The following is a 17,747-nucleotide window of genomic DNA, read 5'->3' as shown; positions in this document are numbered from 1 at the left end:
TTTACCTGGAGTATCCATGTAATCATGTCCTTCTGGCCTTCTAACTGTGGAATCCCCTTGAGTTTTTCCAAAAGCATTTGTATATTCTGAGCATTCATGGCTGAACTTCCCAATCCTTTTTTAAAACACAAAAATTCTACATCATAGACATGTACTTCATAATTACATATAAATTTTAATTTACAGTTAATGTTATTCACATTGATTAAGTTTGGACTCAATCCCTTAACTGCATTAATTTTTCAATGGAAGAAACTGCAATCACACGAAATACCAAATACTAAATTAAATAACTTGAAAACTGAAATTACTTAAGGTCTCTCTTGTACATTTTCTACTGGGTCTGCGAAGTGAAAACTACCCTTAGTGATCTGTCTCTTGCCTTTCCTCTACTTTGCTCACTGTCCAGTAAAAATACTTACTGAGAACCAAAGCTCCCAAAAATATGGAAGTGAGAGCTGTCACATCTATAAATTGAATAGGTTTAGGCTGTATGCAAGAATCTAAAAAAAAAGTGTTTAAATAGAAAATGAGATGCTTTTCTCTTATTGATTTTATAAATCAAATGTTCCTAGAATGTGCTCTGAAAAAACTGTCTTAATGACGTAGCATTTAATAAAAATCTAATCTAAACCTATCCTGCTCTTCCAGGTTGAAAAACACATTATCATTCACTCAGACTTCTGCAATCATTTTAAATTCAGAAACATCAAAACTTTCATAGATGGTACTGTGAATATTATGGTTGATATAGCAGCATATATTTGATAATACTGTGACAAGGAATGAAAGTAAGAAACCTTCAACGTATGCAGCCCCCACAAAAGGTGGGTGAGATTGTGCAGTAAAAGGATTGTTGTGAGGATTAAAAAACATTATTTGCACTATTGAAAATTTTAAAAACTAAAGATGCTAGGAAAAGATTTAAAGCAATTTCAGAGTTTTCTGTCTTAAGGACTAACTAAACTTTATCAGAAACCCTCTTGCACTATTGGTGGGAATGTAAATTGACAGAGCCACTATGGAGAACAGCATGAAACCTAGGAAAACTATCATATGATCCAATAACCCCACCACTGGGCATATACCCTGAGAAAACCATAACTGAAAAAGACACATGTATGGTGGCTCGGAGGTTAAAGCGTCTGCCCCCAATGCGGGAGACCCGGGTTCGATCCCTGGGTCGGGAAGATCCCCTGGAGAAGGAAACGGTAACCCACTCCAGTATTCTTGCCTGGAGAATCCCATGGACGGAGAAGCCTGGTAGGCTACAGTCCATGGGGTCGCAAAGAGTTGGACACGACTGAGCGACGGAACAGAACATCCTAATGTTCACAGTAGCACTATTTACAGTAGGACAAGTAAGCAACCTAAATGTTCATTGACAGATGAATGGATAAGGAAGATGTGGTACATATATAAAACGGAATATTACTGAGCCATAAAAAAGAACACAGACTAGAGTCTGTTCTAGTGAGGTGGATGAACCTAGAGCTTATTATATAGAATGAAGTAAGTCAGAAAGAGAAAAACAAATATCATATATTAACATATATATATGGAATCTACAAAAACGGTACTGATGAGTCTATGTTCAGGGAAGGAACGGAGATGCAGACAGAGAACAGACTTGGGGACACAGTGGGGAAAGGAGAGAGTGAGGCAAATGAAGAAAGTAGCACAGATATAGGTACACCACCATGTGTGAAATAGACAGCTGGTGAGAAGTGGCCCAACCAGCACTCTGTGATGATCTAGAGCTGTGGAATGGGAGGAGGGGAGAAAAACTAAAGAGGGAGGTGATATGTGTATAATTATGGCTAATTTGCATAGCTGTATGGAAGAAACCAACACAAAATTGTAAAGCAATTTTCCTCCAATTAAAAAATAGATTAAAAAAATAAACAAGTGGGAAAAAAACTCTTATCAGAATTAAACTTTCAGTTACAAATTTGCAATTAGCTGAAACTGCTGAAAATGATACTAAAACATACTTGAGGCCTTATGGTAAAAGTCAAATGTCACTTCTTCTTCAGGAGATGTTTGAAGCTGTTGCTTTTCTTCTAGTAAGCCCAATGCTAGAATGTGAAATGCCTGAAAGAGGAAAATAGGACAAGATCTTTAAAACTGTGCTTCTTCAGGTAAGTATATTTTAAATAGAGGTATAAAAGTAATCAATCTGATAGGTAAAAAAATGTGCAAAGTTTATGAACAAGCAGTTCACAGAGAAAGAAATGATATATACACATATGAAAAATGTTCAACATTGGGAGTTCCCTGGTGGCCTAGTGGTTAAGATTCTAGGCTTCCAATGCCTTGACCTGGGTTAAATCCCTGGTCAGGGAAGTTCCTGCAAGCTGCATGACACAGTCAAAAAAAAAAAAACATTCAACCTCACTTAAAGAAATGTAAGTGAAACAAACAAGATCATCTATTTTTCACCTATTAAAATGGCAAATTTTAGAGCTTATTATAAAACACTTATAAAAGTGTTAGGAAGCAGGCATTTCTCATCACACTGGTAATGGGAAAGTAAACCAGTATAATGTTTTTGGAAGTCAATTAGACAATATCTATCAGTAATGTAAATGTACAGACCCAGAACTAGGAATCAGTGTGATAGATTCACTTACTTAAGTATACAAAGGTATTTATACAACATTCATTTTAGTGTTCTTTATTATGTGTGTGTGTGCTCTCATGAGTAGGATTATGTTGTTTAGTTGCTAAGTCATCTCCAACTCTTTGGAAACCCCATGGACTGTAGCCTGCGAGCCTCCTCTGTCCATGGAATCTTCTCAGCAAGAATACTAGAGTGGGTTGCCATTTCCTCCTCCAGAGATTGAAGCCACATCTCCTACACTAGCAGGCAGATTCTTTACCACTGAGCCACCTGGGAAGTGTTCTTTGTTATACAAAGACCTAAAAACAACCTAAAAGCCTATTAATAGGAGATAGTTAAATGTGTCACAGATGTCCATAATGGAATATGAAGCTACTGAGCATGTGTTAGGCCTATATGCACTAATGTGGAATGACATTTCCACATTAATGTGGAAAGACACAAACCTTTTAGATAGGGGGCTAGAAGGCAGAGAGAAAAATTTTAACTTTTTATTTCAAATATGTCTCTATGGGTTGAAAGTTTTACTGCATTTATTTACCACAGTTATTGAAAAAAACGTGAGACACACATAGAGTATGACATCATTTACAGCCTCTAGATAAGTAACAGTCAAGGAAATTCAGTTAGGCAGGTGCTAAATAAATATCCAATTACAGCTACCAAAGGTGACATTATTAAGTAACTTATCTATAACAGTATGGAGAAAAAAACAGTTGCTTCCATTTAATGAGCTAAGTCTCAAACAACTCTATGAAACAGTACATGTGAAATAAAAAATATAGGAAACTAACTGTAATACGATAATGACATGCCAATTTATTATTAGCAGGAATAGGCCTTTTCCATTTTTCCTCTGCTTTTATTTTTTTTAATGTAAATGATTCCCAAGAGTAAGGATCCTAAAAACCTGAGACTGTGTCACAAGGAAATCTGCGCCACATCTAAGCTGTTTCCAATGGCTTTTAGGTCTCAGGTGCTCTAGCTGTGGTTCTAACTGAAGGTCAGAAAGGTAGACTAGGGATCTTCTCCAAGCCCTCAAGACCTCTATGAAGTAGAGAAAGTATCTGAAAGAGAGAAAATATTTTCAGTATACATACCATCTGGAGCATTCCTTCAGTCCACAAGTTAGAATCTGGATCTACTGCCCGCTCAAATATGGTCCTGAGAATGTACATCATGATATCACAATTGAGAAGGTTAACTGCTTTGCTGAAAGCAGGGCAGAATTCAGGAGGTGGTGGTGGTGGTAATGCTAAGGTGGGTAGGAGATCAATATCAGAAGAGACAAACAGTTACTATTTTATTTGGGTTATCTGACATGCTAAATTTCAAATATCAGAATCATATACTATATGCAAAACAACACTGGATCTTTGTTATCTTGAAAGCACTGAAAACATCAATACTATGGGAAATATGAGTCACTATGTAAGTCACTCAAAATAAACTCCATTTGTTAAAATTTAAAATTGTATCAGCACTGATGTACGCTACGTGTTAATATGTCAACAAGAAACAAAGGGTTCTTTGCATTCCATTAGTTGCTCACTTAAAAAAACAACAAAAACAAAACACTATTTGCTTTGCTGCTACAAAATCAGAATACAAAGTCATTCAATTTAGAATCTCACTTTTTACCTTCATCTTTGTTTTCCTGTTTTCTCCTTTTCTTCTGCATATGTTCAGCCTATACACAGTAAAAAAAAAAAGGCCTATCTTAAAATATAACACTTGACAAGCATGAAACAAATGGAGTACTCTGAAGTAGGCAGGAAACCTACCAAAATACTTTACATACTGAAATATGTATTCAAATGCTACCTTATTCCAGAAACAAAATCATCGTCCTAGGGAAGGTCACTGAAAAATAGATGGTAATAATCCTCATCACTAATTTAGTTCCCCATTTCTTTCAGTCAACAATATTTACCTAGTGTATCTATTATATACAGGGCATTGTACTAAAAACTGGAAATTATTCATTTTATAACAACAAAGCCAGACATCAAACTTAACTGAATGATCTAACTTAACATCACTCATCACCTTAACTAAGTGATCTAACTTAACATCACCCTTAATAGGACAAACATTATGTGTCTACTCATGAGATACAATATGTCACTTATGTAGTATTCTTGCTCCAAAATGCTTAACTTGAATCTACTCATGGGAATAAAATTAAACATATTCAGAATATTGGATATTCTAAAAGACAACTAGCCTATACTAGTTGACATTGACAGAAATGTGAATTTATGAAAAACAAAAAAAGGCGAAAAGAGTATTCCCAATTAAAGGAGATTATACAAACATGACAGCAAATGAAGTGCATGATCTTTGACTGAATCCTCCTACCTGAACACAACTATAAAGAATATTTTTGGTATAATCAGGAAAATTTGAATAGTGACTACATACTAGATAGTATTATTGATTCAATTTTAATTTCTTGGGCAAGATAATGCCCTCTAATAATGAAAACCAGTATGAAATTACAGAAAAACCAAGCAATTGTCTATGGAGTTGGAAAGCCTAAAGCATTTTCGGTTTATTTACTGAAAAGGGTAACTTTTCATACCTTGCTATGCTGTGTTTTGGAGTAATGATAAAAGTACATGTTAAAGTCTTTCAGTGATTCATCCTTCAGTTCATAAACTCCATGGCCTGATACACCTGGTTTCCTAAAAGGACAGAAAATACAGAGGTGAACTGCACTGCTCTTAAAGTACAGAGTAACAAAAAGTAAGAACCTAAAAATTAATCTTAAAGTCAAGAGAAAGAAAACAATCATATCTCATTCAGATTGCTTAAATTGAATGACAAATTTCATTTCATGAAAATAAACTAAAAAATTTAACACTGTAAGCTCAAAGTCCTGGTAACAGTTGTGTCTCATAATTATGAAATTTAAACAAATATGAAAAAGTTTATTTTATATCATGTAGATCTGATCCCATGCCCTACTTAAATCCCTAAGGCTTTGTTTTTAGCCTCTGAAGCCTAAGACTGCCTACTCAACTAAAGCCTGCATTGTCTAAGGCAAAATCTAAAATAGTAGTTAAGATATCATGTCCTTAGGAAATTGTAAATGCAAATAAAATAGTGAATCCTCTATAGAGAACTATAAGGAAAAAGACTAAAGCCAAAAGGAGTATACTGCACATTAAATGGCTTTTGCTCTCTATCAAAGTAAGTGAAATATCTTACTGAATATTATTAGAGCATAAAAAAAGCTATATTCTATTTTTAAAGGTATTTGACACTAGCAATTTATCTATGAATTCATGACAATAACAAGAAGAAATTCATTACTAGTATCAATTATTTTAATTTCAAGAATTAAGCTTTTAAAATCTTATTTCCATTTTACACATCTCAAAGAATCAAACAATTGCAAAATATTTTAATCCAAGCAGAGAAAAATTTTAAATTAGTATACAAAATGAAAATTTAATAGAATAAGTGAAGTCATGGCTTAGAATTTATGGGAAAGAGACTATCAGAAAGGTTTACTTATTAAGTCACCTAACATAAAAGTGGATATCTCTCAATGATTTGCCTAAAAATACTCACTTCTTCAGCATACAGGTACTAACTGCCTACAGTCCACCCCTAGATCTCACCCTTTCTGTCTGTACTTGGATTTTGTTTTTAGGAGTTCAGGACTTCGGAACTTCTACAAGAATTCAAATTACAAGACAAAGATTGACCTACCTTTCAGAATAAGCATAAATAAGTACTTACTTAAAAGTGGCCACTTTGTTAATGACATTCTCTAAGCCAGTTTCATTATTTTCCTGTTGAAATAATATTTTTGTCATTTTTACCTTCACATAATGACTGTGTTTTCTCTTACTGTGAACTGAAATACCCTTTCAAAGCATTTCTGAGTGTTTTAAAAATAATTCAAAATAAGATCAATTTCCAATATTTAAAAACTAGGTTTAAAACTTATTAGCTTTGTTTTGAGGGATGGATTTCTTAACAGAGGTAAGATGCCAGTATAAACTGTTTAAGGAAGAAATTTAGTCTAAATTTGCCCTCAGATATGTATACACATATAACCAATAATTCAAAGAAACTGTTATTTTCTTTATCTAGTATGTTATTCACCCACATCATTTAAGCACATGTCCATGCTGAACTAATCCCTAAAACCAAGGTAACAAAATAAATAGGATCTATGGTAAAACACATATATAGATATCAAAATATACTCTGGCTTCTGCAATTATAATTTTTTTAAAATTGGCTTAAACATTTCATTTAACAAAAAAATTTTCTTTTACTTTTTGGCAAAGCTACATCCCATGTGGGATCTTAGTTCCTCAACCAGGAATAGAACCCAGGCCCACTCCAGTGGAAAGGCAGAGTCCTAACCATTGGACTACCAGGAAGTCCCAACAAGGAAACTTCTTTTTTTTTTTTAAATGAAGTCATTTAAAATAAGGATAAGGTCTTAGTCAATATACTAAAGCAAGCTCATAGGTTCCTATAGTTCTGCAAAAATTAAGATATTTAGCCTCCTTTAAATGAGTCCCTTGTACTGCAAGGAGATCCAACCAGTCCATTCTAAAGGAGATCAATCCTGGGTGTTCATTGGAAGGACTGATGCTAAAGCTGAAACTCCAATACTTGGGCTACCTCATGCGACGGGTTGACTCACTGGAAAAGACTGATGCTGGGAAAGGTTGGGGGTGGGAGGAGAAGGGGACGACGGAGAATGAGATGGCTGGATGGCATCACCGACTCTGTGGACATGAGTTTAAGTGAACTCCGGGAGTTGGTGATGGACAGGGAGGCCTGGCGTGCTGTGATTCATGGGGTCGCGGAGAGTCGGACATGACTGAGCAACTGAACTGAACTGAAAAATGTACTTGAAAACAGTGAAAAGTAAGGGTATACATTAAAGCTTGCTACTTTTTGTGAAATATGGTATGTATTTTTTTGGTATTTATTTATGGTATTTATTTACTTTTTGTATGTATTTATTTAAATATGGTATGTATTATTTTTGGCTCCAAAATCACTGCAGATGGTGATTGCAGCCATGAAATTAAAAGAAGCTTGCTCCTTGGAAGAAAAGTTATGTGCAACCTAGACAGCATATTAAAAAGCAGAGACATTACTTTGCCAACAAGGGTCCATCTAGTAAAATCTATGGTTTTTCCAGTAGTCATGTATGGATGTGAGAGTTGGACTATAAAGAAAGCTGAGCGCCGAAGAATTGATGCTTCCGAACTGTGGTGTTGGAGAAGACTCTTGAGGGTCCCTTGGACTGCAAGGAGATCCAACCAGTCCATCCTAAAGGAGGTCAGTCCTGATATTCATTGGAAGGACTGATGTTGAAGCTGAAACTCCAATCCTGTGGCCACCTGATGCAAAGAACTGACTCATTTGAAAAGACCTTGATGCTGGGAAAGATTGAAGGTGGGAGGAGAAGGGGACAACAGAGGATGAGATGGTTGGATGGCATCACTGACTCAATGGACATGAGTTTGAGTAAACTCCGGGAGTTGGTGATGGACAGGGAGGCCTGGCATGCTGCAGTCCATGGGGTCCCAAAGAGTTGGACATGACTGAGTGACTGAAATGAACTGAACTGATGGTATGTTTATCACTATTGGTATGTGAAATTGTTTTTAGGTGGCACAGTTATATATCCTTAAATTTTTGAACAGTTATTCATTTATCTTAACGTGTATTAAGAAAAAATTAATCTAGAATGTTAAATCTACTATTTCATTGTATTGTTGCTTAGAAAGATGCTAAGGAAAAATGTAAGTTAATTTTAAAATGTACTAGTAATTTCTAAAATTGGAAGACAGGTGTGCAGAAATTATGAAGGTGATATGGTTAAAGTCTGAGAATCAGTTAACAGTGAAACTAGAAAAGCACTATGGATATTTTGGAAGAAAAATGACCAAGAGTCAAGGCTTATTTCAATTCTACTCTCTGGAAAACCTTGATAGTAAAGGTAAGTTTAACCTCTTATAAGAATCATTGTTCTGATGCATAATTTTAAAATATGTGCTAAAAAATATGACTTATAATCTTTAGGATTACTGCTTAAATATCAACATTACTGAATGTAAATATCACCTGGGACGGCCATGAGAATGCACCCTGCAGACCTCCAGTTAGAGGAACAGAGACACTAATGCAGGCTCACTCAGGGAGGCATGGGAAGGCATCAAATCTTGACTGGACTACCCAGCAGTCCAGGACATTCCTACCTAATCTTCCTTCCCTCTTTCTTCATCTGGAATAGGACTTGCACTACAGTTTGATGGCTCCCCCAGCCTTTCCCAGCTCCCTAATCAATCCTCTCAGTCACTGCTCCTAATAAAACCTTAAATGTTTTGTCTTGACATCCGCTTCTCAGAAGACCCAGACTAACATGCCACCCAAATAGTTTCAGTATTTCACAAAGTTCTCTTTTCCTCTGGAGAAAATTTATGTTAAAATAAAAAAATTAAAGAGTTTATTGCTCTAAGGTGTTTTCTAGATAGCCAGAATATCTCTAAAATGTTTTCTAATGCCCCAAAGCCCAGAATTAAGGTTTATAGAAGACTCTTGAGAGTCCCTTGAACTGCAAGGAGATCCAACCAGTCCATTCTAAAGGAGATCAATCCTGGGTGTTCACTGGAAGGACTGATGCTAAAGCTGAAACTGCAATACTTTGGCCACCTCATGTGACAAGTTGACTCACTGGAAAAGACTCTGATGCTGGGAAGGATTGGGGGTGGGAGGAGAAGGGGACGACAGAGAATGAGATGGCTGGATGGCATCACCGACTCTGTGGACATGAGTTTGAGTGAACTCGGTAGTTGGTGATGGACAGGGAGGCCTGGCGTGCTGTGATTCATGGGGTCGCAAAGAGTCGGACACGACTGAGTGAACTGAACTGAACTGAACCACTAAAAAATTAATGGTGAGAACTTTATATCTGAAAATCAAAATAGATTTTCCTAAAACTTCAAGAGCTTCCAATTAGAGAAACAGAAGAAACTATCCCATCTTGATGTGAATGGAGTAAAAAAACAAAACTGGACTTACATTCTCAGGTAAATTTTTGGCAATGGCACTGTGTGGCATGGGTTCAATACAAAGCAAGTGAATAATTTCTCTCATTGTGACCTCTTCTTTGGTCACATTTCCCACTCCAGGTACGTAACGCTCTCCTAATACAAAAATGAAAAGAAAAAGTAAGAGTTAATTGCTTTCCACTTAAATCAAGAACACAACATTAAAATCAAATCTGTGAGAGTGACCAAAAGTTATTTGAACATGTTTCTAAACCTGAACAACAGTCTATATGCTGAAAAAGGAAGAAAATTACAGAGATCTGAGTAACACAGGGCTTGTCTTAAACATACACACATAAATATACACACACTCAAATATTATAAACAAAGCCTCTCAATTAAATAAGCATGTATTACCAATCAAAAAACAAAAAAGAGGGTAGTGGCCATCATGGGGCAACATGAAGTTAAAAGATGCTTGCTTCTTGGAAGAAAAGCTATAACAAGCCCAGACAGCATATTAAAAAGCAAAGATACCAATTTGCCAACAAAGGTCTGTATAGTCAAAGCTATGGTTTTTCTAGTAGTCATGTATGGCTGTGAGAGATGGACCATAAAGAAGACTGAGCTCTGAAGAACTGATGCTTTCTAACTGTGGTGTTAGACTCTTGAGACTCTTGAGAGTCCCTTGGACAGCAAGGAAATCCAACCAGTCAATCCTAAAGGAAATCAATCTTGAATATTCATTGGAAGGACTGAGGCTGAAGCTGAAGCTCCAATACTTTGGTCACCTGATGCAAAGAACTCACTCATTGGAAAAGACCGTGATGCTGGGAAAGATTGAGGGCATGAGGAGAAGGGGATGACAGAGAACAAGATGGTTGGATGGTATCACCAACACAATGGACATGAGTTTGAGCAAGCTCCAAGAGATGGTGAAGGACAGGGAAGTCTGGCATGCGGCAGTCTATGGGGTCACAAAGAATCAGACACAACTAAGCAACTGAACAACAGCAACAAAGGATCATGAAACAACAACTTTTCTTTCAAGATCTTCCTCAAGTTTGTCTCTACTTGTTATTTAAGAAAGAACAAAGTAAAAACAAAAAGACAAAATACTTAAAAATGTCTCTACAGGCTAAATGACAAAACAGTAATGTGTGTCAGGAATGGATACTATTTCCAGCATGCCCATATGATCAGATTTCTATTTTTTAATCTCAATAAACTGCCAAATGGAGAGAGAAAATAGCTAATTTTAACTATGGGAATGTCACTGGTATCAACAGCATCTAATTCCCAATGCCTCAAGCAGGCTTGATATATTTGATCTAATGTTACAGTTTTCAATAATTCAAAATCAATACTGATTTTCAATACTACATGTGTACAAAGTCTCGTGATATCTATAAGAGGGTAATTAGAGTACAAAGACAGGATTTTTTTTTGTGTGTGTAAGAGATCTGAATTCTACAAATCAGCAAAACAATGACATTTTGTTAATTTAATTCACTCTCAACAGATTCATTACTCTTTAAATACACTGTAATTTTCAATTTTTCACCAGAACAGTACCCTCTGTAAGTTTCATGCTAGAAAGAATCTTAGAGATCATGTAGATGACTTTTACACTTTACAGATCAAGAATCTGAGCCCCTGAAAATGTAAATGGCATGCTCTTGATAGTTTATAGCAAGGTCAAGATTAGATCTTATGATTCCTAATCCAAATCTTACTGATGTTTTCTCTGTAATATTATCAGAGATTTTACACACACATATACTTTTTTAAAAATGATGGCTCTTAAAAGTAATAAACTTGGAAATGTAGCAAGTATTAACTAAAAATAAAGTGACATAGAAGGAAGTATCCAATGAATTTAGGTAAATAAAATAACAGCAATATAATAGCAATAGTAAAATAGTGAAAATACAAAATACCAAAACCTATTGACAATTCTAATATATGGTATTAATAAGCAGTAGCAGAAATTCTTCATAGTATTCCAAGAACAATCACAAAAATTCCCCTCAAGTTTTTGTAATCTACATGAGTTTGCGTGAACTCCAGGACTTGGTGATAGACAGGGAGGCCTTGCGTGCTGTGATTCATGGGGTCGCAAAGAGTCAGACACGACTGAGTGACTGAACTGAACTGAACTGAATAAAGTATATCATCAACTTAAAAATATTTTGCACATTTTTAACTTGTCCATTTTTTCCAGAAGTTTCCTACAGAATACTCTGGAATTATTTCAGAAGAGTTGGTGCCTGGAAGATTTACATCTCACATGGCAATGAAGGTTTACCACACTTTCCGCTGAGACAAGCAGCTAGTCCAGCAACTAGCTCCTGACAAACAGCAAGTAAAATAAACCCATGTTTTCAGATTTGGCTAATGGTTAGAATCCTTACCAGGAACTATTAATACAAAGCAGTGTCTCCTACAGTAAAGTAAGAAACAAGAGCCAGAATAAGAAGTTAAGAACTTTTACACAGCTGGTAAAATGAAGAGATTATAATATAGAATATATAAAAGCAGAAGTAAGGCCAATATTGGCACAAAGTAATTTAATAGAACTGGATGAAAATACATCTTACTTAGATGCATATTATATTGAAATTTTACATATATAAAAAAAATTTTTAGCACCTAGCATATACTTGGAGAAGGCAATGGTATCCCACTCCAGTACTCTTGCCTGGGAAATCCCATGGATGGAGGAGCCTGGTAGGCTGCAGTCCATAGGGTCGCTACTAGTTGGACACGACTGAATGACTTCACTTTCACTTTTCACTTTCATGCATTGGAGAAGAAATGGCAACCCACGCCAGTGTTCTTGCCTGGAGAATCCCAGGGACGGGGGAGCCTGGTGGGCTGCCGTCTATGGGGGTCGCACAGTCAGACACGACTGATGCGACTTAGCAGCAGCAGCAGCATATACTTATTTTACATCTATGTTTCTAACTAGGATAATTATATTCCAGACCTCTACAAACAAGTCCAAACAATTACAAATCAGGTATTGAAAAATGAAGATGTAATAGCTGTGCTTTTCTAAAGGTGAGTTTCTAAACACATCAATCACATTAGTCACATCAATCTCTAGTATTCTCTGCTATATTTGGGAGAAGAACAAAGTAAGTTAGAGTTCTTACTAATGTTCTGTCTATAAAGTAACTCATGCTCTGTTTCAAAACATCTTTTACTCTTACCCACAATATAGATGAGGACTTGAAGCATTTCTTCTATTAAGGTATTATACTGCTTAACCAAATCCTGTAGAATTATAAAAGAAAAAAATTAGTTACATAAGAACCAAAAGCTGCCATAAAACACACATTTTTTTTTCAGGATCAGACTGACAGTCAGCCAATCCAGTATTTTCTTTCAGACCACAACAGCAGAGAATTATGCGATGAATAATTCCCTTTTGTTGACTTCAAATTCTACAAATTCACAATACTCGGCATGTAATAAGAACTCAATAACAATTGCTAAATATTATTATTGTTTTTATTATCCTTATTACCCATCAAGCCTTCAGTCAGCAAAACAATTCTAACCTTAAACTTTTCCTGTACTATGGCTTCCTTCTTATCAGGGTTGGTGAGACAGTGGCTACAAATACGTAACTAACGGCTATGGTGAGTGTACCCCTCCCTAAAACACCTGTTACTTAAATACTATAGTAAATTAGATACTCATTTTCACTGAGTATAAAAACATGACTAAAAATTAGCTTTGTATTTTGTATCCCATTCTTCGGGTCTTTGTAAGTGACTTCTAATTTGAAGAATAAAATAATGTAATTCATAAATTACAAAGGCTACTTTATAAACTGGTATGAAATATTAAAACAATGAAGAGGTGATAAAACTCAAGAGACAAACTATAAACTGAAAAAAGGTAATAAATACAAATAAAGAATATCTTGAGTAAATAAGGAACTTTTATAGAAACAGGAAAAAGGTGAAGGACAGGAACAGATAACTCACACCAAAATGGGGGGAAAAAAAAGGTCAATAATCATGAAAACAAAGTCAACCTCACTGATAAATAAAAAACTTCAAATGAAAATTAAACACCATCTTTCACATATTAGATCAACAAAGTACCAGTGCCATTATAGATGTATATACTGTTAGAGAGAGTCAGTTTGACAATATCTGTTCAGGAAACATAAGAAAGGGCATGCTGCATTCTCCAGCAAATCTACTCCTAAGAATTTACCTTAACAAAATAAGTAGGCAAGTATTTAAACCTTGAGGTGCAGAGATGTTTATAAGAGCAAAAAATATAAAAAAACCCCTTCAGCAATCGGAGACTAAAGTATAATGCAATCATAAAGTGCAATATTACATAGCCATTAAAAATTACATTAAAAAAGATGATGCAGTTATATACTTCTTTAATGCAAAGAAAAAAAACCTATTACAATATTTCATTAAGTGCAGGAAGCAAATTGCAAAATAGCACACATGAAAGATTCAATTTTTCCTTTAAAAACAAATGACAACAAAACTTTAAAAGTGATCATGTCTGGGAGGCAGAGTTCCATGTGATTTTCTTCTCCTTTTCGTTAATCTATATAGTCATCACTCAGTATCCTCAGGGGATTCTTCCAGGACCCTTGCAGATACCAAAATCCACAGATGCTCTTATATATACTGACTAGTAGGTCAGGATTCTGCATCCATGGATATGGAGGGCCAACTACATTCTAATTTTTATAGAGTAAAAAGAGTATATGTGTGTATATTCAGAAGTATATGTATGTTTTATATGTTTGGAGATATAATATATAAATAATCTTATATGTGATTAAAATAGTTAACAATAATATGTTCTTTGGATTAATTTACATATCAGTTTCTATCACTTACCTGGTCTTTTATGGATATGGTCTTGTTAAAAGCATCAGCAAGTTCATACCTCTGAAGTACCAGTAATAAGAATCTGTTGGGATCCATTAGAGATGCACCAATCTGTGAAAGAAATCAAGTTCCATAGTTCTATGTATTAAATGGAGAAACATTTTGTCTCCAGTAGTAGAGCTATGAGAAAAATTATAAAGTAAATCTGCAGAAGATAATGTAGCAGTCCCTTCTGCTTCTATGATTGTATATTCATCTCAACAGTGAGAAAAACTTTAGTAAATAAAAGTGTAATACAATAATATAATAAGTTATAAAAAAGTTATTATGTTATAATATCTTCTCCTATTATAAGGAATATAGGAAGGAAAGTTATGACACATAATCAGAACAAATTTAAATAGGTACCTGAAGCATAATGATATCTTTATCGTACATTTCTTCCCTGCATTTAACATCTTGGTAATAAAACACCTATAAAATAAAAGGTAGAACAGAAACTAAAAGAATCATTTTACTTCAAACAAAATTCTCAGCAAAAACTATTCTTTAATTTTTTTCTAAACTAGAAACCCGAAGAACTATTTTGTAGCAGGAGAAAAGAAAAGCTGTAAATTCATGAATCATTTTAAGGGATTTGGGAGGATGATGTGAGAAAATATGGCATGAAAATACTTCAGAGTTTAAAATGCTCTATACTAGTTATTATTCTCAAAATGTGTAACAAAATAATTGACTCCCCCCGCTCCATATTCAATTGTGAGAATTTCCTCAGTAGCTTAGCAGTAAAGAATCTGCCTGCAGTGCAGGAGACCCAGGTTCAATCCCTGCATCAGGAAGATCCCCTGGAGGAGGAAATGGCAACCCATTCCAGTATTCTTGCCTGGGAAATTCCATGGACAGAGGAGTCTGGTGGGCTATAGTCCATGGAGTCACAGAGTCAGACATGACTGAGCACAGAAAAGCATACTAAGTTTAAAACACCAACTTCAATAAAAGTAAACCAAATTTCTACAATCAATCAATGCCATTTTTCTCCCAAGCAGTATCTTTACAATCTGTTTCTCCATCTTTCAGGAAAAGCACTTCTTATTTGCTCCAAAACAGAGGGAAAAATTGTAAGATGCCGTTCAATTAAGACTGGTGGTAGGAAGTTTACAGTTTCTAAGTAAGATAATCTTCAGTAAAGATATATATTAGTGGGATAGTTTCTGGTGGTACTACCAGCTTTCACCTGACCTATCCACTTAACAGGATTAAGGAAAATGTCCATATGGTCACTAGAACTTCCTTGAGTTTACACAAGAGCTAGAAAACAAAAATACTGAGCAGAATCCAGGGATACAAATTAAATTTATATTAATAAAGGAAAAAGCAAGCAGAAAAAGAACACACAATATGAATAATACGCCTTGCCATACCTGGCTAATGAGAGAGAGTCCATTTCTTCGCCACATCTCAGCAACAACCTGGGCAACCAATACCAGACAACGCAAAGGATATTCAACCAGTACCTCTACTTGAAAATCCTCCTGAAACAGAGTGAGATCAATTTCAATATTTCTCAGAGGTTTGGATGCTATGGCACTATACATTGCTTCATTTTCTCATCTGTAAAATGGAAGGGGTTGAACTAGAGGACTCCAAGTCACCATGACTCAGGTTTCAATGTTCTATGACACAGACATAAAATTATTAACTGGGAATTATTCAGGTAGGTTTCAAAACATCTTTTTCTCCACTCAACCAAGAGGTATTTAGAAATAGAATATAAGCAAGTCAGAATTTAATAGTCACTTACAAAAGGCACAAATTCATGCAGTCTTGAAACAGCACCCAGCCTGCTCAAACGCACATGAAGACCTAAAAGTTAAAAAATGGAAAAGATGAGAAAGCAATAAACCCAGTTGATTTGTTTCCCAGTTAATTCATCAAGTTTGAAAACTTGTCAAATTTAAATATACATTAATTGAGCTTAGATATGACACCTCAGGAAGAAGGCACTGGTGACCCACTCCAGTACTCTTGCCTGGAAAATCCCATGGACGGAGGAGTCTAGTAGGCTGCAGTCCATGGGGTTGCTAAGAGTCGGACACGACTGAGCCACTTCACTTTCCCTTTTCCCTTTCATGCGTTGGAGACGGAAATGGCAACCCACTCCAGTGTTCTTGCCTGGAGAATCCCAGGGATGGGGGAGCCTGGTGGGCTTCCATCTATGGGGTCGCACAGAGTCAGACACGACTGAAGCGGCTTAGCAGCAGCAGCATGACAACTCAGAATGCAAAATTTTGATTTCTAATTTTGAAACACAGTATTACTAACATATTTAAGATCCTACACTGTATTATTTTTATATATATAAATACTATGCTGCTTCCTAAGAAATGATTTTCCTCACAAACCAAGTTTCAAAAGAAATAAAAACTGTATAGCACAGGGAACTGTATTAAATATCCTGTGATAAACCATTATGAAAAAAGAATATACAAATGTGTGTGTGTGTATCAGTTCAGTTCAGTTCAGTCGCTCAGTCATGTCCAACTCTCCGCGACCCCATGAATCACAGCACGCTAGGCCTCCCTGTCCATCACCATCTCCCAGAGTTCACCCAAACTCATGTCCACAGAGTCGGTGATGCCATCCAGCCATCTCATTCTTGGTCGTCCCCTTCTCCTCCCGCCCCCAACCCTTCCCAGCATCAGACGAGTCAACTCGTCGCATGAGGTGGCCAAAGTATTGCAGTTTCAGCTTTAGCATCAGTCCTTCCAATGAACACCCAGGATCGATCTCCCTTAGAATGGACTGGTTGGATCTCCTTGCGGTACAAGGGACTCTCAAGAGTCTTCTCCAACACCACAGTTCAAAAGCATCAATTCTTCGGCGATCAGCTTTCTTCACAGTCCAACTCTCACATCCATACATGACCACGGGAAAAACCATAGCCTTGACTAGACGGACCTTTGTTGGCATACATGTATATATATGTATATATAACTTAAGTAATTTTACTGTCCAACAGAAATTAAACACAGCATTGTAAATCAATAAAATAAAAAGAAATAAAAACTAATCTAGGTATTTCTTTTTGTAAAAATAGAAGTGACATAAAATCACATGTAAATTATATCACATACAAAAATTACCTAAAAATGATATCAGCAATCTGAACACAGGTGCTAAATCTATAAAACTCTTAGAAAATAACATATGGAA

The 17,747-nt window shown here is 35.7% G+C and overlaps 1 protein-coding gene across 1 annotated transcript in view; it reads right to left on the bottom strand.

Annotated features, from left to right (window-relative positions):
- Positions 1-17,747, bottom strand: part of UBR1 (ubiquitin protein ligase E3 component n-recognin 1) — a 150,255-nt gene that overhangs the window by 66,957 nt on the left and 65,551 nt on the right. The window contains exons 16-27 of the mRNA XM_055435348.2: positions 16,336-16,397; positions 15,956-16,066; positions 14,943-15,008; positions 14,544-14,645; positions 12,873-12,936; positions 9,689-9,813; positions 6,374-6,426; positions 5,208-5,310; positions 4,265-4,313; positions 3,724-3,878; positions 1,995-2,094; positions 6-115 (exon numbers count right to left, since the gene is read on the bottom strand). Coding sequence (XP_055291323.2) covers positions 6-115; positions 1,995-2,094; positions 3,724-3,878; positions 4,265-4,313; positions 5,208-5,310; positions 6,374-6,426; positions 9,689-9,813; positions 12,873-12,936; positions 14,544-14,645; positions 14,943-15,008; positions 15,956-16,066; positions 16,336-16,397 — 1,100 coding nt within the window. The remainder of the gene's footprint in view (positions 1-5; positions 116-1,994; positions 2,095-3,723; positions 3,879-4,264; positions 4,314-5,207; positions 5,311-6,373; positions 6,427-9,688; positions 9,814-12,872; positions 12,937-14,543; positions 14,646-14,942; positions 15,009-15,955; positions 16,067-16,335; positions 16,398-17,747) is intronic.

This window comes from Moschus berezovskii, chromosome 9 (assembly GCF_049115385.1).
Source record: "Moschus berezovskii isolate FMDL1 chromosome 9, NW_MosBer_1.0, whole genome shotgun sequence".
Taxonomy (NCBI): Eukaryota; Metazoa; Chordata; class Mammalia; order Artiodactyla; family Moschidae; genus Moschus; species Moschus berezovskii.
The sequence above is the reverse complement of the archived record's forward strand: the minus strand, read 5'-3'. Positions and strand labels throughout refer to the sequence as shown.